This window comes from Colobus angolensis, unplaced genomic scaffold, assembly GCF_000951035.1.
Source record: "Colobus angolensis palliatus isolate OR3802 unplaced genomic scaffold, Cang.pa_1.0 Scaffold315, whole genome shotgun sequence".
Lineage (NCBI taxonomy): Eukaryota > Metazoa > Chordata > Mammalia > Primates > Cercopithecidae > Colobus > Colobus angolensis.
Genome location: NW_012116433.1, coordinates 2687901 through 2708735, shown reverse-complemented (window position 1 = coordinate 2708735; position 20835 = coordinate 2687901). Strand labels below are relative to the sequence as shown.

General features: G+C 48.1%; 1 protein-coding gene across 3 annotated transcripts in view; it reads right to left on the bottom strand.

The window, feature by feature from the left end:
- Window positions 1-20835, bottom strand: part of CACNA1E (calcium channel, voltage-dependent, R type, alpha 1E subunit) — a 347324-nt gene that overhangs the window by 73290 nt on the left and 253199 nt on the right. For 2 of the 3 annotated variants that reach the window (XM_011951155.1, XM_011951156.1), the window contains exons 9-21: window positions 18985-19038; window positions 18248-18337; window positions 17111-17320; window positions 16245-16357; window positions 14588-14700; window positions 14113-14244; window positions 13595-13667; window positions 12580-12697; window positions 9928-9995; window positions 8304-8401; window positions 3579-3635; window positions 1779-2429; window positions 1069-1382 (exon numbers count right to left, since the gene is read on the bottom strand). In XM_011951155.1, the coding sequence (XP_011806545.1) occupies window positions 1069-1382; window positions 1779-2429; window positions 3579-3635; window positions 8304-8401; window positions 9928-9995; window positions 12580-12697; window positions 13595-13667; window positions 14113-14244; window positions 14588-14700; window positions 16245-16357; window positions 17111-17320; window positions 18248-18337; window positions 18985-19038 (2091 nt within the window). The remainder of the gene's footprint in view (window positions 1-1068; window positions 1383-1778; window positions 2430-3578; window positions 3636-8303; window positions 8402-9927; window positions 9996-12579; window positions 12698-13594; window positions 13668-14112; window positions 14245-14587; window positions 14701-16244; window positions 16358-17110; window positions 17321-18247; window positions 18338-18984; window positions 19039-20835) is intronic. The other variant, XM_011951158.1, reaches the window with a different exon arrangement.

The window sequence follows — 20835 nt, the reverse complement described above, 5'->3', positions numbered from 1 at the left end:
GCAGGTGGGATTAATGCGGGGACAGCATGAGGCCAGAGCAGCCATGGGGTATGGGGTCAGGGCAAGGATAGGGTGTGGAATTAATAATGCAGGGATGAGGTGTGGGGTCAGGGCAGGGATGGGGTATGGGGTCAGGGCAAGGAGAGGGTGTGGAATTAATAACGCAGGGATGAGGTGTGGGGTCAGGGCAGGGATGGGGTATGGGGTCAGGGCAAGGATAGGGCGTAGAATTAATAACGCAGGGATGAGGTGTGGGGTAGGGATGGGGTATGGGGTCAGGGCAAGGATAGGGTGTGGAATTAATAATGCAGGGGTGAGGTGTGGGGTCAGGGCAGGGATGGGGTATGGGGTCCGGGCAAGGATAAGGGGTGGGATGAATACAGGGATGGGATGTAGGGTCAGGGCAGGGGTGGGGAAGTGTTGTTTTGTTTGTTTGTTTTGCTGTGTTTCCCTTTAGGACATCAATAATTAACATTTGTTGCCTAAGGGAACTGTGATGGGGAGAACTTGTGACTAACAGCTCCTAGGAGAAAAAGAGTTGGTAAGAGCAATAGAATCATATAAAATATTAGTACAGGGAACGGCCTCAGAGATCATCCAGTACAACGCTCTCACTTTACAGATGACAAACTGAGGCCCCAAGAGACACAGAGGTTTTTCCAAGGTCACTCAGTGAGCAGAGCCATGGTCCACTCCATCAGAGGCTCCCTAACTTGCTGGGGCAGCAGAGCACCTGGGAGACCCCAGAGAACACCATCAAATATTCATACACCAAAGCAAATAGCTGAATATCTCACCGGGCACAAAGTCACATGTGATCACTCTGAAGACTTGAGTGTGGTCACAGGAACCAAAAGCTTGGGGAAATTTTATGGGAAAAATTTAAGACGAAGAGAATGCTAGCTTATTTTTGTTCTGCACACTGGGAGAAAACTGCCACTCATTTTTACTTCTTGAAGGATGATTTACTCCTCCTGGTGGTGCTTTCCATGTGGCTTTATTGGAAGGGCCCCAGCCCCAGACAGGATAGGAGGTGGGGTTGGAGGGGAAACGGGACTGCGCTCTCACCGTGCACCACGGTTGAGTCCACCAAGGGGTCCACGTCGGGGATGGCGACAGTGACGCTGGTGCTCTCGGTGGTGGCCTTGTCCGTGTTGGCCGTGATGCAGGAGAGGTCGGGCTCACTCTGGCTGATGACCCGGCCCATGTCTAGCTGCACATCCCCCAGCAGGGCCTGCTCACTGCTACCTTCCGGCTCCTGCTCCGTCGGCACCATGTCCTTCCCCACTTCCAGCTCAGGATGGGGCAGGACTAAGGGGGCATTGGCCTCATCAAGGCCTCCTGCCAGCCCGGAGCCTCTGGACACCATCAGACTGTTGGTCCTGTGGAGAGAGGAGGAGAGAGCTGGTGCTCAGATGCTGTCCCCAAATGGCGGGTGTGCCTGGCACCAGGGGAAGGTGGGGAAGCTCAGGCAGCCTGGAAGGCACAAAGCCACCACCGCCTTCCACCCCACCCAGCCAGGCAGAGAGGTGCTAAGACCCACACGCCATGGTCACTGCCTTATTCCTGTCCTTCTATCCATGACCCACTTCCAACAGGCCCTCGTTTTCAGGGGGACAGAGCCCACTGCCTGTTATATTTACTCATACCTCACAAAGTGTGTGTCAGCATAATTTCCATTTTATAAAAGGGGAAACTGGAGCTCAGAAAGGCTTATATTGAGGAACGCCTAACAGCAGCCTGTGCGCCATCCATCTGGGACCCCGTGACTCACTCACCTCCTTAAATCCTGGGCTCTCTCTTCTTGGATCGTTGGCTCCTTGGCACCATGGTTGCCCCTGAGCTCAGGATCCTTCTCCCCTTCAGTGGGCATGGCTTCATCCAGACTGCGTTCCTGGCTAGCAGACCTGCTCCGAGAGGCTGAGGAGGACTCCTTGCCTTCCGTCCTGACGCGGCGATGCCGGCTGCGCCGCTGGCTCTGCCTGTGCCTGGCCCGGTCCTCAAAGGTCACCACAGCCTCTCCTCCCCCCACCTCCTGCTGAGTCGGGTCACAGTTCCCATGACAGGGCCTGGCCAGCCACGGCGGCTCCCGCTGGCCCAGGGACAGGGGGGTCCTCTGGTTGTCCAGGGCACTGGATCGGTCCCCTCCATCCCCCTTGAGGGACCCCCCACGGCTGATGCGCTCCTCCTCGAACTTCTCCAGGGCCAGGCCCAGGGCCAGGCCCTCGATGGCCCTGGGTCTCCGATAAAGGCTCTGGTGTGCATTGAGTGGGTTGAGGGAGCTGAGTGGGTTGAGGGGGTTGAGTGGGTTCATGGGCGGCGCCTCCTCCCTGTTGAGGGCCTCCTGGCTGGACATCTGCATGTGCTTCCTCAGCTGGCTGGTGCGCTGCTCCCACACAGACATGTGGTGCCGGCGCCTCCGCTCCCTCCTGCCAAGGGGAAAGGGCAGGGCTGTGGTCAGAGCCTGAAAGCTGCAGGCAGGGAGGGTGGCCGCAGGGGCCATGTGAGAGGGCGGGACACATGTTGGGGGCAAATGGGAGCGCCCAGGACCTGCAGACAGGAAGCACAGAAAGATGCGAGGAGCAGGCGGGCCACACGTGAGGAGCTCATCGGGCAGGTGCCTCCCAGCCGGGGCACTTTCCACTCCAATCCCTGCTTTGCAGTAACTGAGGGGTGGGTAGGCATCAGCCCTGGGAGGGGTTCCAAGTCCCCAGGGCCTGCTGGGGCAGCAGTCCACAGGCTTACCACGTCTTCACTCCCCTGCTCTCCTTGCTTTTGGGGCATCTGCTTGTACACACTCAATGGCCCTTGATTCAAGGTCAAAGGTCTTTCCTCCTCCTCCCCCCTTCATCTCCCTTCCCCCTCAGGTTACAGCCTGGGATAATGAGGGCTGAAATGGTCAGATACCATTGAAGGGTGAGAAGAGTGCCAGGCAGACTTATTACAAAAAGTCTTGGTACCACCCTCAAAAGTGAGTGCTAGGAGTCTCTTCCACAATAGCTAATAAAAGCCATAGAAGGCTAAGTGCAGAGACCACCAGCAGCTCATACTCAAAACTGCAATCGAGCATTTCAGTCCAGGGGCCTAGAGGAGCATTCACGGGGCAGCAGAAACACACGAACACAAATGCAGGAGAGCACACGGGAGAGGGCTTGCTGGGCGGATGGGGAGTCACCTCCTCCCCACGCCTGGTGTCTGTGGGCGCACACCTACAAACTGTGAAGGGGACACGCAGATGTACCCACACACACCCTCACTGAGGCCCACACATAGCTGTACACAACTGCCTCCGTGAGAGGTACACCCACCAACACTACTAACACAACATATACCCATTCACAGGCCAGACTGAAGAGCGAAAAACACACAGGTCACGTACGTAGACACACACTGATATAAGCACATGTTGAGAGGTGCAGAGGGCATATCCACAGATCATGTGAACAGAACGCACACACACACCAAGCCACACACTGACATGCACACCCAGTGCCACTTTGTCTATGGCAAGGACAACAATACATTGTCCCACACCCACACGTAACCACTCACAAACACGCAAACTGGTACACACATACAGGTGGCTGCTGCGTGGCTCCCACATCGACATGTGGTGTCTTCTCCTTCTGTCTCTTCTGGGGAAGAAAAACGAACAGGTTCAGTTCACCCCAACCTCTAGGAACCTCAAGCCCCAGAGCCACCAGCAGATTTCTGGAGGGGGACACAGAGTCCTCTGCGTGGCCATCGGGTCTCCATGTGCCTGCTTGCCTTCTATAGACTCCCCCTGTTCGACTCTCCAATGCAGTGACTTTCAATTCCTTGCTATGTGCAAATACATGGATCTAGTTTTTGAAGCACACATGCAGAGCCACACAGGCTATGCCATTTCACATGATCCACAGCTCCAGATGCTCAAACACCATGCCCCACAGGCACGCAAACTTCCACCTACACATCCTTCAGATTCCTATTTTGGAAATCCAGTAGATGTTGCTGAGTAGTTTTCTTCCCTTCCCCCATCATTTCTAGGGCTAGCATAGCACATTCATTGGGTGTGGCTCCCCGGCTCATGACTCCTATAGCAGACCCTGACCCAGCTTCACAAAACATGCAGGGGAGCAAGTGCTCTGCCATGCATGATGTCAAGGCTACAAAGTGGTCCATGGTCAGAGGCAGCACCATCTTTCCATAGGCCACCATCCATGTACTCCAGGATATGAGCAGTGACCTCTGCCTGTGAGCAATGCAGAGGCCCTGGCCATAGGCCCTGTTCTATGTTTGGCAGGGCAGAGCACAATATTGACCTTCTAAGCCTTGTACAGAGAAAACTCTCTTTCATACGCATATTGCATCCTTACAAACACAAGGTTAGAATGGCAACGTATGAACTGTGCCCACAAAAACAGACAGGATGCCTGGTAAATAAGCTGTCAGCACAGGGTTAATGCTCAGCTAGAGGACGATACGTCTGGGCTATCCTTGCGGTAAGCCTGCCCCAGTTACTGGCCTGATGAACTCAGTCCAGCCCAATGGGCCCTGCTTGAACCTGGGATGTTGGCAAATGCTGTTTCTCTCCTGAAAAAGCTGATGCCCACCCACGGAGAACATGCTAGACAAATTAATCCCCATCAACTGCCATCTTTCACATGTCTGCAGAAGACCCCCCACCCTCTGAGGGAGCAGAGGCAGTTGGTCTGAGGCCCACTCTGGGTGTATGGAAGATGCACGGTGCACATGTGTGTGGCTGCCTAGGAGCACCCACTGATGCAGACATCATTGTGGAGAAGCCTGTGAGCTCCTCAACTGAATACATCCCTCAGCATCAGTGGTCTGCAATGCAACAAGGCACAGGTGGGGCCAGGAGAGCCAAGAAGCATGGGTAGATACAAAAGTGGAAGCGTACGCTCTAGACAGGCAGCATGCACACCTGCTAGGAAAAGCACATCACACCATCTATTTGCAAATTCTCAAATATTCAAATACCAGCTATCCAGAAGCATGTGTGTAAGAGTGTATGTACGTGGAAGGATTCTCTCTCTCACACACCAAGCATGGGCATTCTCTCTACTCACATATGCACAGATTCAAACTTACATTCATACCTAAAATCATACAGAGAAGCATCCACATGTCTCCAACTCATATGAATGAGACCTTGTGTACACCCCACAATAGCCTTGTGGGATAGGAAGGGCAGGTGGCATTCTTCTCATTTCAAAGATGAGGAAACAGAGGTTCTGAGATCGGAGTTCTCACGGCCCTCTCTGAGATCACAGAGTATATTAGTGAGAGAAATATAACTAGCACTCAGGCACTTTGGTTTTTAACAGTGCTTCTTCTGTGTTTCCCCATGGACAGCCATGTTTGCACTTAAAGTGTAGTTCGAAATCAGCAGTTTCGCCTTAACACCCAAGCAGGGCATGAACACCTGAGCAAGGCATACACAACTGAGCAGAGCACACACACCTGAGCAGTGTACGCACACTGGTGCAGGGCACACACACCTGTGCAGAGCGCACACACACCTGAGCAGGGCACACACACCTGAGCAGTGTACACACATCTGTGCAGGGCACACACACAGCTGAGCAGGGCACACACACACAAGCAAAATGCACACACACCTGAGCAGGGCACACACACCCGAGTAGGGCACATACATCTGAGCAATGTACACATATCTGTGCAGGGCACACACAGCTGAGCAGGGCACACACACCCAAGCAAAATGCACACACACCTGAGCATTGTACACACACCTGTGCAGGGCACACACACCTGGGTAGAGGACACACACCTGTGCAGGACACACACACCTGAGCAATGTAGACACACTTGTGCAGGGCACATACACCTGAGCAGAGCACTCACACGAGCAGGGTGCACACACCTTTGCAGAGCACACACATCTGTGCAGGGTACACACACCTGAGCAGAGTGCACACAGCTGAGCAGGGCACACACACCTGGAGGTGGCTCACACCAGCAACACCAACCTCACAGCACATGTACAGCACCAAAGCCCGGGTGTCTGCTGGTCTTGGATGTTTGCAGCACCTCCTTCTACCTCGCTGTGCCCTGATGCACACTCTGCTCAATTCCCACGGCCCTGCCTGTGCCTACCCACATTTCATTCATTCTTTCATTCCAGAAATAGTGAGTTTCTACTCTGGGCCAAGCATCGTCCCAACTCACATCTCTCTAAACCCACTTCTCCCCCAGGCTTCCTCATCTCAGTAAATAGAACCACCCACTCCTAAGTGGCAGCCAGGCCTACCCATCCACATTTTTGGATACCTGTGTGTATGTGTTTTTAACCCAAACTCATGAGTTCAGGGAAGGTGGAGCAGAAATTACTCAAGGCCCAGAGAATATTCCAGAGAGGAATATTCCCTATCAATCTTTGGCATTTCCCTATCAACTTTTAACAATTTGGAAGGGAACTTTTTTCTCTCACTCACAGAAGAGGGATCCAAGGGCCAGGCCTTTAGTTTTAAAAGGCAAAGGCAAGATGATGGCCGTGCATGGAGGGAGGTCCCCCCCCACACACGCACACAACCCTGGCACACCCCACAAGGCAAGAAGAGGCTGCTGGGAGCCGTTTACCGGAGCTCTAGCCAACCAAGGGCTCCTCCCTTACTAGCTTCAAGTAACAATGACAGGGTCATTGCCAGGATAGACTTCCACCCCCTTGGGGGTCTCAGACCATCTCACAGATGCCCCAGCACCACTCACCACTCACACAGTCCTCATGCAGGCCTGGACGCAACAACAGGAGTTATATGGTTCTACAGTCACTTCCCAGCCTCTCCTCCGACACCTCCCCATCTCACCATGCAGAGACCAGGCCACGCAGGGCCCAGGCTGACTGCCTGTAGCTCTACCACAGGTCCAGGCTGGCTCCCTGAAGCAGTAGACTCACCACTCTCCTTTATCACCTCCTGTTCTCTCCCTAGTCTACTTCAACTGGGTTCTGTTCCAACCTGGCCATGGAAATGGCTCTTGTAAGGTCACTAACAGCTTTCATTTTGCCATATGCAATGGTCCCTTTTCTGTTCCTTATTGTATGTGATTTTTCTACAGTATGCAGCACTGGCACCCACTCCTCCTTCCTGCAGAGTTTTCCCTCACAGGTTTCCAGCACACTATGCCTCCTGTTCTTTCTCTTGCCTCCTGGCTGTACTGCCTCGGTCTCCATGGCTGGTTTCTCCTCGTAAGCAGGAGGAGCACTGTCAGCCTCTTTCCTCAGCAGCTAGGTCTCTGGGATACCTGACCCATACTGATGACTTAAATACTATCTAAACGCGAATAACCTCCCCCAATCATTGTTTTAATTCTGACTTTTCTGAGCTCCTGCTGCAGGTAACCAATAGCCTATTCAACACTTGGATGCCTTAGAAGAATCTCAAAATGAACTTTAGATTTCCACTGGTTTCCAGGGATCCAGTAACTACCACCACCCCCTAACCCGCTGCTTAGTCTGCAAAACCTTAAAACCTGGGATCAATTTTTGTTTCTTCACTTTTATTCATCCTCACCCCTGCCACACTGAAACCATGAGCTCATCCTATTGGCTCTCTCTCCAAACTACAGACTGAATGGGATTACTCATGTCCTCCATTTCCCCCACCCTAGTCTAAACCCCCATCACCTCTCCCCTACTTTACTCTGAGAGCTGACTCTTTCCCTGACTCCACTCTGGCCCCTACAGTCCGTTATGCTGCATGGAACAGAGTGACCTTTTTAAAAGTGTAAATCATATCCTATTCATCCTTCCACTTGAGGTCCTCCTGTGATTTCAGCCAGAATAAAAGCTAAATTCTTCCATCTGGACGTTAAGGACCTCAGAGTTGGCCCCGTCCCCTCCCCGGCCCTGTCTCTATCTCCCCTCATTAATTACACATCAGCCACACTGGACCTTGCTGGGAACACTCTTCCTTCAAAATGTCACATGACTGCCATCTACACATTTAGGTCTCTGCTTAAACAGCTCCCCCTCAGAGAATCCCTTCTGGCTTGACATAAGCTGCTCCCACCCAGCTCCTGTACTTCTCCACTATAGGACCCTGTTTCATTTACTTATAGCACTTATCACTATCTGAAATAATATGCGTGTTTATTATCTATCTCGCTCATTGAAATAACAGTTCCATGAGAACAGACTCTGTCTTGCTCATTGCTGTATTCTCAGGAACAGTTCCGGTATGGAGTAGGTGCACTCCTACAACCAATAGTTTTGTGAGTTGATGAATTGGCTATTAGCACAGGAGCTCAGTGATCAGTGAAGGGGGCAGCTGACTCACTCGATCGAAGGCATGTTGGGTGCAGACATCGGGCTGACCTCCTTGGCCTTCTGCAGTGCATGTTTCTGGTTGAAGGCCTCTTCTTCCTCCTGTTCATCCTAGACACAAAGCAGAGATGGCTTTGCTTGGGATCCCCAGGAAGGAGAGTAGCTTCCCTTGGCTCTCCTAAGGAGGAGTTCTGAATACCAAGTGAAGTGAAGAAGACACAGGAAGAGGATAAACAAGGTAGCGAGATGTTAGGTTGGCTCGGAGACCTCTGATGGCCAGAGGCCAGGCCCCTCAGGAGTCAGGAGCCTCACCGCTCCGGCATGGTCAGCAATCCTTGTCTCCATCCTGGAGCCATCTACAGGCTGCTCATGAGAACCAGGAGAAGTCTACCCCAACCCCTAGTCCTCAGTGGAGTGGGTTATGGCTGTGGAGGTCAGTGGCCGGAACTGACACTTCTCAGATGTCCTACAGTGTCTAGAAGTGATGGAGCAGGGGCCTTCCAGGCAAGGACCCTGCTGAGTAAAGTGCTGAGGCTGAGCACCCCATCGCAGTGTCTTCCCTGCACAGCTAAGTGGGTGCTTAGGCAGAGCTCTCATCCCTTCAAGCAGCATTCCTGCAAACATCCCCTCTATGTGATGAACTCAAGGAAAACCAGCTCAGGTAAAAGGATTGGAGCTAATAAGAGCACATTCATCTTCAGAGCATGCTATGGTTTTCATAGACATTATTTTACTTGATCCTCACAGTAATCATGTGAGGTACACAAGGCAGATATGGCATTCCTGCCTCACGCATGAAGAAACCGATGCTAATGGAGATCAGGAGTCCAAGCCAAGCCAACATAGCCAGTGGCAGGTGTGGGACTCAGACCCAGTTTCTCAGCTACTTAAAGCTGGTATTTCTCCTACCATATATGCGGATAATAAGACCCTCAATGATGTAGAAAGAATATCAGAGAATGCATGGAAGAAGCTCAGAAACGTCAGCAGGATGCTATGCACTTCTGCCCAAAACCAAATTGACACTCTCTGTGGAGAAAAGGGTATTTACTCATCTCTGTAGACCATCCCACTGCTGTTAATATTGCCTCCCCATACTGGGGAAATTAATCAGAGAAAAGAAGGGAACAGTTCTGTGAGAAATTTAGTATCTGGCTTCACTGAAATTTCCCCAAAATGACCTTGGCCACTGGAATATCCCAACAGCCATAGCCCAGGAACTGTGATGGCCCTGATCTCTCTCCTACCAAAACCCAGAAGCGTTAAGTCATGTGATTCAGGTCACACAGCCATAGGTTGCAGTAGCAGAGGTGGAACTTAAAACCAGGGCTCTAGAATTTTCCTGACTCTCCATGATAATCCTGGAAAGGACTCCTTTGAGGGCTCATAGAAATTAAGATGTTATTTTCCGTGTTCCTTGAGGCCCCTTAGGTGAGATTGAGGCTCACCAAACTCAATAAAAGTGAACCAGGCTTCCATCATCGGTGTGTGGCTATCCAACTGTCCAGAAGTTTCCAGAAAGGGCCTTCTTGGCAGGCCTGAGTCGGACAATGTAGACTTTTGGAGAGAGTTCCAAAAGCCAGAGGGCACCCAAATGGCACTAGAGAAACATCAGCTCCCCAGAGAACAACACTTACCTTGGTCAGCTCCTGGGCGTTGGCCAGATTATCTACGGCGATAGCCAAGAACACATTCAGTAGCGTGTCTGGGGTGATGAATTAAGGATGGGCAAATAAGAAAAGCAAAAGTCTTCAGCAAGGCTGAGAGGCCACCTAATGATCTTTCCTGCCTGGGACACTAACAGGAACAGAAGCTACCCTGAAGAGTCACTTAAGCAGGGGCTGTGGGAACAGAGAGGGAGATGCTGTACAACTCTGTTGAAAGGAGAAAGAGGGTATTTCTTCTTTCCTTCCACATATCATCTCTTTACCCAGGATAAAGAAATACCTGAATCAAACCATCTGGGGGCCAGATGGGGTGAGGAGAATTATGATACTTTGAAAAGTTATTATTTGGTCTTTAACTGTGTATCCCAGCATACAACTCTTAAAATCCTTAGAAACTCCAAAGTGATATCTGGTAGCCCCTAGGTAGCTTCTGGATGGGGGCTGGTCACCAAACCAAGGTATGATTAGAGGGTTGGAACTTTTAGCCCTATCCCCCCAACCTCCAGGGAGGGGGGAGGGACTGAAGGTTAAGTTGATCACGAATGGCCAATGGCTTAATCAATCATGCCTATGTAATGAAGACTCCATAAAAATCCAAAAGGACAGGGTTCAGAGAGCTTCTGGATAGCTGAACATGTGGGGAGGTTCCTGGAGACTGGCACTCCCGGAGAGGGCATGAAAGTTCTGTGCCCATCCCCAATGCCTTTCCCTCTGCCTCTTTTCAACTGTATCCTCTGTAATATCCTTTATAATAAACCGGTAAATGTGTTTTCCTGAGTTCCGTGAGTCACTCTAGCAAATTAACTGAACCCAGGAAGGGGGTTGTGGGAACCCCAAATTATAGCCTTCAAAACACAGGCAAAGTAACCCGAGGCATGCAATTGTCATTGTAAGGCAGTGGCAGTCTTGGGGATTCAGCCCTCAACCTGTGGGATCTAATGCTATCTCCAGGTAGATAGCATCAGAATTGAATTAGAGGACACCAACTAGTATCCGCTGCAGGATTGTTTGCTTGATGAGTAAAAAAAACCCACACATTTGGTTACAGAAGTCTTCTGCATTGATTGTTGATGAGTAAGGGAACAGAAAAAGCACTTTGAATTTGTTCAGCCACATTCAAAAGGTCTTTAGACAGCTGTGGCCTCTACCCGTAGCAATAACAACTAAGAGAATCACTGAACAAGATGTGTAGGGGGCTCAGTGTGGGAGCTCATCTGCCCATTCTGGGAGGCTGAAATTGAATCCTACCTAGGCCAATGGGCGTCACACCATTCTGTCCTTAAAGACAAAAAAAATGAGATTCCACAGCCCCTGTTACTGAGCATCTCCCAATAATGAGATGCTAACTTCTCCCGTTATTCTTGTGAGGGTCCTGAAGGGTTCCACATTTCATTTAACAAAATGTCACACAGCAGACATGATTCACTATGAAATCTATTCCTATGCCATACTCTAGGCCTGAAGTCTCAATTTCCAACTGTCTTCAAAGCCTATATGTTGTGGAACATAGAACTGTTCTAGCATCAAAGTCCAGTTCTGACTACCCCCAGAATATCAGGACAATTATGATGCCATTGGGACACATGGGGCTTCCATGACTGTGACTCACTGCCTGGTGTTCTTTTCATGAGTTTCTCATGTTGAGCTTCTAGTCAGCTCCAACCTCTAGACGTTTTCAGGGCAGAAAACTTAAAAGAGCACGTCTTCTCTATGAAGCTATGGAAAATGCAAAAATACACCTGCATCCCATGGTTCTCCCTTTTTATTCTACTAATCCCAATTCATGGCCAACCCCACTCCCCAAAAGCATGTTACAGTTGTATAGAAGTTTGTAATTATAAATCACACACAAATAAATTATCTCATTTAGTATTCACCACTAACAAAGGAGATAAATATTATTATCCTCCTTTCAGCTGTAAAAAATAGAAGCTTGGAGTGATTATGTAACGTTCCCAAGGCCACACAGCTGATACACAGAGGTGCTGGGATTAAAACCTAGATCTCCTGGTCTAGATCTTGTGATTGGATAGGGCACTGGAGTTAGATGGAACTGGACTTTAGTCTCCCTTTACAATTTAATAGTTATTTTACTCAAGATTTTTTTTCTCTTATAAGGATTAAATAGTGCCTATGAAGCACTTAGTTTAAGGTCTCACGTATAGCCCAAATACAATACATATTTGCTAGAATTAGCAGTAATGGCATTAATCCTAATGCTAATATTTTGAGATCTTACTATGTGGCAGGCTTTGTTCTACATTAGCATGTAATTAATTCATTAGTGGTATAATGTGCCTATTTCAGCCTACAGTGATCTCTGCTTTGTCTAATGTTGCCCAGCTCATAGTACCGCCAACCATTCAATGTAACAGCCTCCTATGTTATTATTTGCATACATGACAGATTTGGATAATACTCTATCTTGTTTATGTTTGTATTCTTTACCCAACTAGTACATGAAATCCTTCAGATCAGGATCCTTATTTACTTTAGAACACCAAACAATGTTCATGCCCCTGTCCCACCAACCCAAGCTCTAGCACCACCACCACCAATACCTCCTCAAATGCTGGTCCAGCAAAGCGGGCAGCTTGAGGAGATACATCTTAAAAAGGATACAGTTGCCAAACAAGGTGAGCACAATGAAGTAGATGGCGGACCACATGCCTGAGCTGACCCCGCCCTGGGAGCGGATTCCATTGTACATCACCTCATTCCAGTCCTCACCCGTCAGGATCTACACAAAGCAAATGACAGGCACATCAGAAACCTGGGCTGGTGGAGAAAATGGGGTCAATGCCAAGGGCAAATTCTGGGCCTGGGTCTTTTGCATCTACCCCCTTGCTTGACCATCCTGTCAGGGAGTTAAAAAAAAAAGTCCCATAAATAATCCTAAACTTTCTTTTGATATGGAAGAGAATTTTAGACACTGAAAATGGAAGGAGAGCATCAAACGGAAAGGTTCTGTTCCTCCAACTACAGAGTGTCTCCCACCTTCAGTTTTGCAAGGTCCTTGTGGAAATCACACAGATCAGGTGGTCTGGTCATTACCTAACTGTCCTCAGAGCTGCCCAGATACAGGGTCTGGAACAGCGGCATGACTGGAAAGAGCCTTGTGAGCTGCAGTTCAGGAAACTTGGGTTCTGGTCCAACCTCAGATTCTGGCCAAATAGTATTTTTCTTTAGGTCTAAGATACTATCAATTTTGAGTTTTCCCCATGATTTAAACAGTTGAGTTTTGGGGGGAGCAGGGGTGGAAAAGAGACCTTGTTAAATAAACACCATTTAATGGATACCTCATTAAATGGGTTAGAAGACGTCCCTAGATTTCAGAAAACCATAGATGTGATTCTTGGCTGAATGCCTCAGACTCAATGCCTCCTGCAAACTCACAGGTGTGGGAGAAGGACAGTGAGATGGTCCCAACAGAGCTCTCTTATTATTGGTAAGAACAAAGCCACAGAAGTTCTAGGGATTATTGTAGTAATGACCGCTCAACTAGAAAGAGTGTCTCAATCCCCTGGGAGGAGCCTGGAAAGGAAAAGCAGAATTATCCTGAAACTCATCCTTGTCTTGCAGTGTGCAGTCCAAGGGACCTCATGCAGCACTTGTGAACCATCAGCTGGCCTCATACCTGGAACACGGTCATGATGGCTGCAGGGAAGGTGTCAAAATTTGCCGAAGGAGTCCCATCATTAAAGTTAAACCTGAAAAAAAAAAATAGAGAAAAGCATGGAATGAAAATCTCACATACCAAGTTTTTCATTCCCCAAGATCACAGTTTTCATCATTTCTTTTCTCCTTTCTTCTACAACCCCGCTCTTCCCCACTTTTTCCCCATTCCACATCACTTATAAAGACTGTAACAATGACTACTACTGATGAACTATTCACTTTGAAGGATGTGCCCATGCTGCACATTTCAGGGACAGCACCAAAGAAATGGGTCCCCAGAACGAGAACCCTGTAGAGCCTGAAAGTAATAAAAGCAGAGATGTTTACTCCACATATGCATGCACTGGTCAATTCAGGCCATGTACAAAGGCAGACAGGACAGTAACATGGTGATCGAGTTAATATTAGACCCTGGCCCAACACAGGCTATGACTGGGTTTTGAGCCTCCTTTGGATGGAAAGCTTCTGAGCACGTACCTGCCGCCAAATAACTGCATTCCTAGGAGAGCAAAGACAACGATGAAGAGGAAGAGGAGGAAAAGTAAACTGATGATAGACTTCATTGAGCTCATCAAGGAGACCACCAAATTCCGCAGGGAAGCCCAATACCTACAAAACCCAGACAATGTGACAGCTGTGAACACTGCATACCAAGTTAGCCCCCAAGCCCAGCTCAGCATCTGCCTGGTAGTCTATGAAATAACCTGCATTTGTATATTTGTATATTTGTAGCAATAGGAGTCACCTATTGCTCCCCTTGGGAATGTGGCACCATAGGTATTTTTGGTTTAATCTTTGGAGAAGAAGGAAGAGCTAAAGAATAGAGAAGGGGTGGGGCAGGGAAGGGATACTTTCCCCCTAAGGGGGAAAGAGAAGATGGAAGAAAATATAAGGCAGAGAAAAGGTTCTACTCTCAAAGTCATTAGGAAAAGTCCAAATTCTGCTCACTTACTTGGTTATTTTAAATATTCTTAGAAGCCGGAGGGCTCGCAAGACACTGATTCCAAAAGACGTACCAGGTCTGAAGATTGCCCAGACCACTTCAAAGATACTGCCCACTGTGACCTAGAGAGGCAATGCCAGTCACAGTGAGAGAAGGAGGAGGAGAAGAAGAGGGGGCATTCTAGCGCCCAGCACACAATCAACAGCTCTCGGTGGGGGATGGGAGAATAAAAACTCTCCTCTCCCACTAGCCCTACCTTCAGTAAAACTACCTATGTGGGAAGGTGCCACCTCTCTCCCATTGCTCTTCAATCCCCTTCCTAACTTTAATCCTTCATACTGTAGATTGGCTTACTGACTCCTGTCCTTGGTGAAAACTACAACAGCCAGTTGCTGCTTCTGCTGCTCTGACAAAGGAGTGGTACTCAAAACAAAGAAACCGATTTGGATGAGTACAAGTTTCATCTCAATACAGAAATCTCAGAGAAGATCTACATTCTCTCATCATCCTAAAATTCAGTGCTAACAAGAACGTTTCAGTCCTTGATATAATAAATATCTCTCAGTCACAGAGGTCTTGCATCCCGCAATGTGACAGTTCATGGTGATGTACGATCTGATTGCTACAAGATGCAGCAATTGCAGATGAACATTTCAATTTCCTTTTATTTTAATTATGTATTTATTGAATGTCCACTATGTTCTAGATATTGTGCTAGGAGAAACAACAACTATTAATCCTGACAGTAATGCTGAAAGGTACGGACACAAACTAAGGTTCAAGTGATCTCTCACTAGCTGTTATGCTTGAAAATTGCCCGTACTCAGAACCATATGCTCCAAGTTAAAATGTAGATTAGCAAGTGCTCGAAATCTTTAGCACCTAACTGAAGCTTTGGCAGAAAAAGTAGTGGGATTGGCAGAAAGAGAAGTGGTTCAGGAGCCCAAAGTTCTGCGACCCAATTCTGCTGCTAACTGAGTATATGAACTTGGGCACGGGAGTTTCTATTTATTCTTTTGTAAGTGGGAAGGCTAACTCCTGAAATGTAATATAGTTCAGAGGACTCCTGTAAGCGGCAGGGGACAAAAATAAAAGATATGTGAAAGCACCTTGAAGTGTTAGCACAATGTATACATTTAGATATCCATACTACGTAGAAAGTAAACAGCTGACTGAGAGATTCTCTGTGGGGACTTGCTAATATAAGAGTGTGTGTGTGTGTTTGCGTGAGGGTCTATCTAGATAATTATCCCAATTTTAAACTGAAGTAGAAAAACAAATATATAAGCTTCTCTTTCCTATGGAACCACCTCTAGAATCAAGTCCTTTGTCCTTCTCAGGCTTCCCCCAAGATAATAAGTGGTTCAAAAGTCTGGCTATGGGTAGCTTTGTAAACTCTCACGGAGCTATACACTTAAGTGTACCCTTTATAATGTATGTGTTACATTTTAATAAAAATATTGAAAATCAAAGAGCTTAGAAAAACAAACAAACCTTGCATGGGAAGGATTCATTCACTTCTGAATTCCCTTTAGCTAATCTTATCGATTCTCTTTTTATATATTCTGATTTCAGTACCTCATGCTGAGTAAGGAGCAAGCTGCTTATCTAAAACCAGGGCCTATCAACACAAAGCAGGAGCACAGGCAGGCTTCCGATGACTTACCCCAAAATCAAAGCAGTTGAATGAAGAGTGAAAATAAAGGCGAGGCCCCATGCCATACATCTTCAGGGACATCTCCAAGAGGAAGAGTCCCAGAAACAGAAATTCTGCATAGTCTGGAAGTATTAAAAGTAGAGCATTGGTTCCACATGTGGGGTGGGCTCAGGCATTTCTCAGCTAACACACCCACTTACAGAGCAGCTCACAAAAACACATGTCAGGACATTCGGTGGCCATATCAGGCCAGGGCTGGGCAGAGCCTAATGATGTCTGAGTACCCTCTGACCCAGGCTGAGTCCCAGGCGCACTCAACAGATCAGCATTGCTCTCTTTCAGTAGGTAGGCCTGTCACTGGCCTTTATATGGTAGAGGGCCCTCAGAGGGGAAAGAGAGGACTTACTATGGCTTTGATCAAAGGGCTGGATTCCTCCCCACACACCCAGCAGGGACAGGCCCTTGACTCTCACCCACGTCCAGTGGCAGTCTAATCTGGAGCTGACCTATCAGCTCTTCTTCTGGTCTATTTGAGATCTCCATTGCCCTGAGAACTTCCTGCCCAGGATTTCAGTGATCAAAACTCCCGATCGTTGAGCCTCCTTAAGAAAGGAAGTGAAGGCTTTGTGGTACCCAGAAGTATAACGCTATGCTATCTTGTTGATTCATCAGCAATGATCTGTTTACCTAAAGAATGAAAGCTGGAAACAGTCATGAGATACTCCAGCCCCCTTGAGGATGATGTGGTCTCCCTCACAGTGTGAAGAGGTAGAACTCCTCCTAGCAGGGTGCTTTGCTCTCTTGCGTTCACACACACACCAAGCTGCCCCACATGGGGACCAGCAGAGGAGGCTTTAGAGAGAGGCTTTACTTACAGAGGAGGTGGGTGAGCCACTGGGGCTGGTTGTGATGGACAATGGCCACACAGGCAGTGTTGAGTGCTACAAGGCTCAGCACAATCCAGTAAAACACTTGGGATTTAACCATGTGGCGAATGGAGATGCGCAGAAGCCTTTCCTTGTGCCGGAAATAAGAGACCCCGTCTACCTTTGCACTTTTGATACTGGCTCGGGCCAGAGGTGTGCCTAAGGGGAGAAGTAAGGAGGAAGAATGAAGTGCAAAATATCCTGTGGTCACCCTCCATGGCCAGGGAGCATTCGAAGGACAAGATGGGCTGCTCTAGTCCCAGGGCAAGGTGACTGCCACATTGCCGGTCTGGGGAATCCCCATCTTATGGGCTCAGTAGTTTCTACAGGCAGTGACCCTGTTTTTCCTCTCTGCGCACTCTCAGTCCTAAGAAATGGAAAGATTCCCCAGGCAGGACACCAGCGTCTTGAATCTTAATAGGATCATGTTTATGTTTGCAACAGACTGGGCTTCTCTCTGCCCTTTCCTTTCAAATAGCTTCAAGCACTACAATCCTTCTGCTGCATTGGTGGTATTCCTACTACTGGCGGCACAAAACAGCAAGGAGCTTTGTAAGTTTCCTCTGCTTTTGAGAATGGAACAAGATTTTTCCCTTTTTCGGAGGAGGAAAAACCTGCCATCAGACAGAATCTCTAGGAGCACCTGAGATGGAACCCATAATATTAAAGAATTGCCCATCAGAATTAGTTTTAAGTTAAGCAAATGGCTTCAAGATCTCACATCTGTGTCCCTGGAAGCAACAGGTCCTCAGGATCCTTTGAACAATGTCCCAAAGTGGGTTCTCATCATCACTCCCAGGAGAGGGTGGATACCTCTGCAAATGGAATACATCTGCCACACCTGAAAAACTTGGGTTGGATTCTTAGCCCTAAATCCCATGTTTCATGTGAACAGCATCCCCAGGTCTTTTTTTTTTTTTTAACAAATCATTGTAATCTAGATTCCATTTCCACCCTTTTCCTTAATTACATTCCTAAATTCTGGACTGTTTGGATGCTTTTCCTCCTTGTGGTGCTTCTCAAAAGGTAGGATCTTCCTTTTCATGCGAGATCAGAGAAGTAAAAGATCTAACTGGATCCACTCACCCACAGAGGAGATATCAACACAGTGCTCATCGCTGGAGTCTCGGGTCATGGCCTCTGTCCGGCTCCTCTTGATGGTTGCCCTTCGAAGCACTGCACCAGGGAAAGGGAAGGCCAGTGAGAGGCCACAAGTACACCCAGATCATTCTGGACGAAACTTTGAGGAATGCAGGCAAGAGGCCTTGTTTGAGGTCCCTGTAACATTGGCATCTACTGCCTTTAATACCTGAGCCAGGGTAAGAGAAATCAAGGACGTCTACCAGACCACAAACGCCGTGCTCACCAGCACCTCCTGCAACACAAGGGCTCTGGAAGCCATGCTAGAGCCTATCTAAATGCAGAAGGTAAACAGGCACTCTGTATCCATCTGTCCTGGCTCTTCACCTACAATGCCACTTCCTGGTAATGAAAGTGGTCTCAAGGTGACCCCCACACATTTTAAGAGAAGGTCCCTTTATATAGCATTGGTTGTAGGATGGCCTTTTCCTCGCTCAGTATCAATCACATGCCCTGGAACAAAACAACTCTTGGGTTTCATTTTCATCACTTTAAAAGGCATTTAAATCTGTGACTCAATTCCCTTCATTTTAAAGCATGAGGGATTTTATGACAGAAAGACTCTCATTTCAAATCCCAGAGCACCGTCTTTTATTTCTTTCTCTCCTTTTGATCAAGAGAGACTGCCATCACCGAAGAGGGGACAAATCCAACTGGAATAAGGCGTCAGAACATTTCCTTACCTTCTAAGGCAGATGTTCCAGCATTTTTATTTTCCTCAGCGAGCATGACTTCCTCTATATGGAAACAAATGGTTTGGTAAATTATCTGTAAATGCCAAATTATTCTGCAAGATGAAAATCCCTCAGGGACAGCTCCAGCTTAGGGCAACAGAGAGAGAGAGCAGAGTTCAGAGCCTGTCACAGGCACCAGCATCAGAAAGAAAGCAAGTGTCACAGAGGGTGCACAGAGAGCTCCTGAGAACAGAAAGGAAGCCTCGGGGAGGGGGTGCTTACACATATGACAGTCACATATATGTCTGATACCCCTGTTCAGGAGGATACCTGTGAGAGGAGAAGAAGAGGCTAAAATCCTTGATAGGAATGAAAAATTTCTATTTCTGTTTTTAATTCCACCCAGCTTCCTTAGCTTCTCTTGCCAGTGGCCATTGGTCATAACATCTACACCCTCCATAGGAGCTGAGCCCATGTTTTGGGCTTTAGTCTACGTCTCTGAGGAGGGATCAGAGGAAGATGCCCAAAGGTCCTCGGAGACAGGACGGGGGCTTGTGGGCTTCCTCCTGTCCCCATTGCTTCCATCCTTTCTTGGTTTACCACAGCCTGAGCCAAAGAGGCTTGGGCCAATCATGAATTTGTCCCTAAGATAAAATAAAAAGTAAGTATTTGGTTTTTGTCTCTGGTTCCTGGCAGTCTTTCGTATGCTAATGAAATGACTCTTAGAGGAGAGAGGGGCCCCTATAGGTTAGAGGAGGTAGCTTGTAGCCAGAACAAACAGCCACAGGACTGGAGGCTAGAACTTTCAGCCTCTCCCTACTCCCACTTCTAGGGAGGAGGGGGCACTAGAGATGAGTTTAATTGCCAGTGGCTGATGGTGTAATCAAGCATGCCTATGTAATGAGATATCCATAAACCTCCCTAAATGTTGGGGTTCAGGAGGCATCTGAGTTGGTAAACACATCAATGAGCAGGAACGGTGGTGTTCCTAGAGAGGACACGAAACTCTGCGCCCCCCACCCCCATCCCCTGCCCTATACACCTCTTCCATTGGGCTGTTCCTGAGTTGTATCCTTTATAATACAGTATGGTTTTTCCAAAGTTCTGTGAGTCATTCTAGCAAATTACTGAACCAGTTGGGGGGGGGACGGTTGTGGGAACCCCAGATTTGTAGTCAGCCAGGCAGATATGCTGGTTGCCTGGAGACCCTACTTTTGGTTGCCATCTCAAGTAGGGGCAATCCTATGGAACGGAGCCTTTAACCTGTGGGGTCTGTGCTAATTTGAGGTAGTATTTAGTGTTAGAATTTAACCAATTGTTGAACACCTAGTTAGTGTTAGAGAACTGAAGGACTGGTTGATGCTGAAATAATATATTCACTTATTGGAGTTCTAAAACGACACCACACAGTCCCCTGTACTCTTCCCTCTTGGTGCCCCCAGAAGCAGTCCCATACTCTACTGAGGTGTCATCATCTGAAGGGGAATATTTTCTACTAAGACTTGTTGGACCAAACCTCACTAGCATCCCTCCAAGTGCACCAACAAAATAGCCTTTCTCTCCCAAGTCTGGTGGGATCCTGCATGCCCTATGAGGAGGAGTGATGGGATGAGTTTTGAGCCCAACCCACAGGCCAGGGAGCTGGAGGCCTCAGCAAACATTCCCTAAGATCCCAGTTGCTGGGGGAAAGCTAGCCTCAGACCCTATTAAACAATGATTTAATTTAAACATAAACACTTTTAACAAGTAAAAGGACAGTAGGAGAGGTTAAAGTCATTACCATAATTTCAGCTGCAGATAAAACTGAGAGTACATAATGTATTTCCTAGGGAGGTGAACATGTTAAGGCTGGGATGGTAC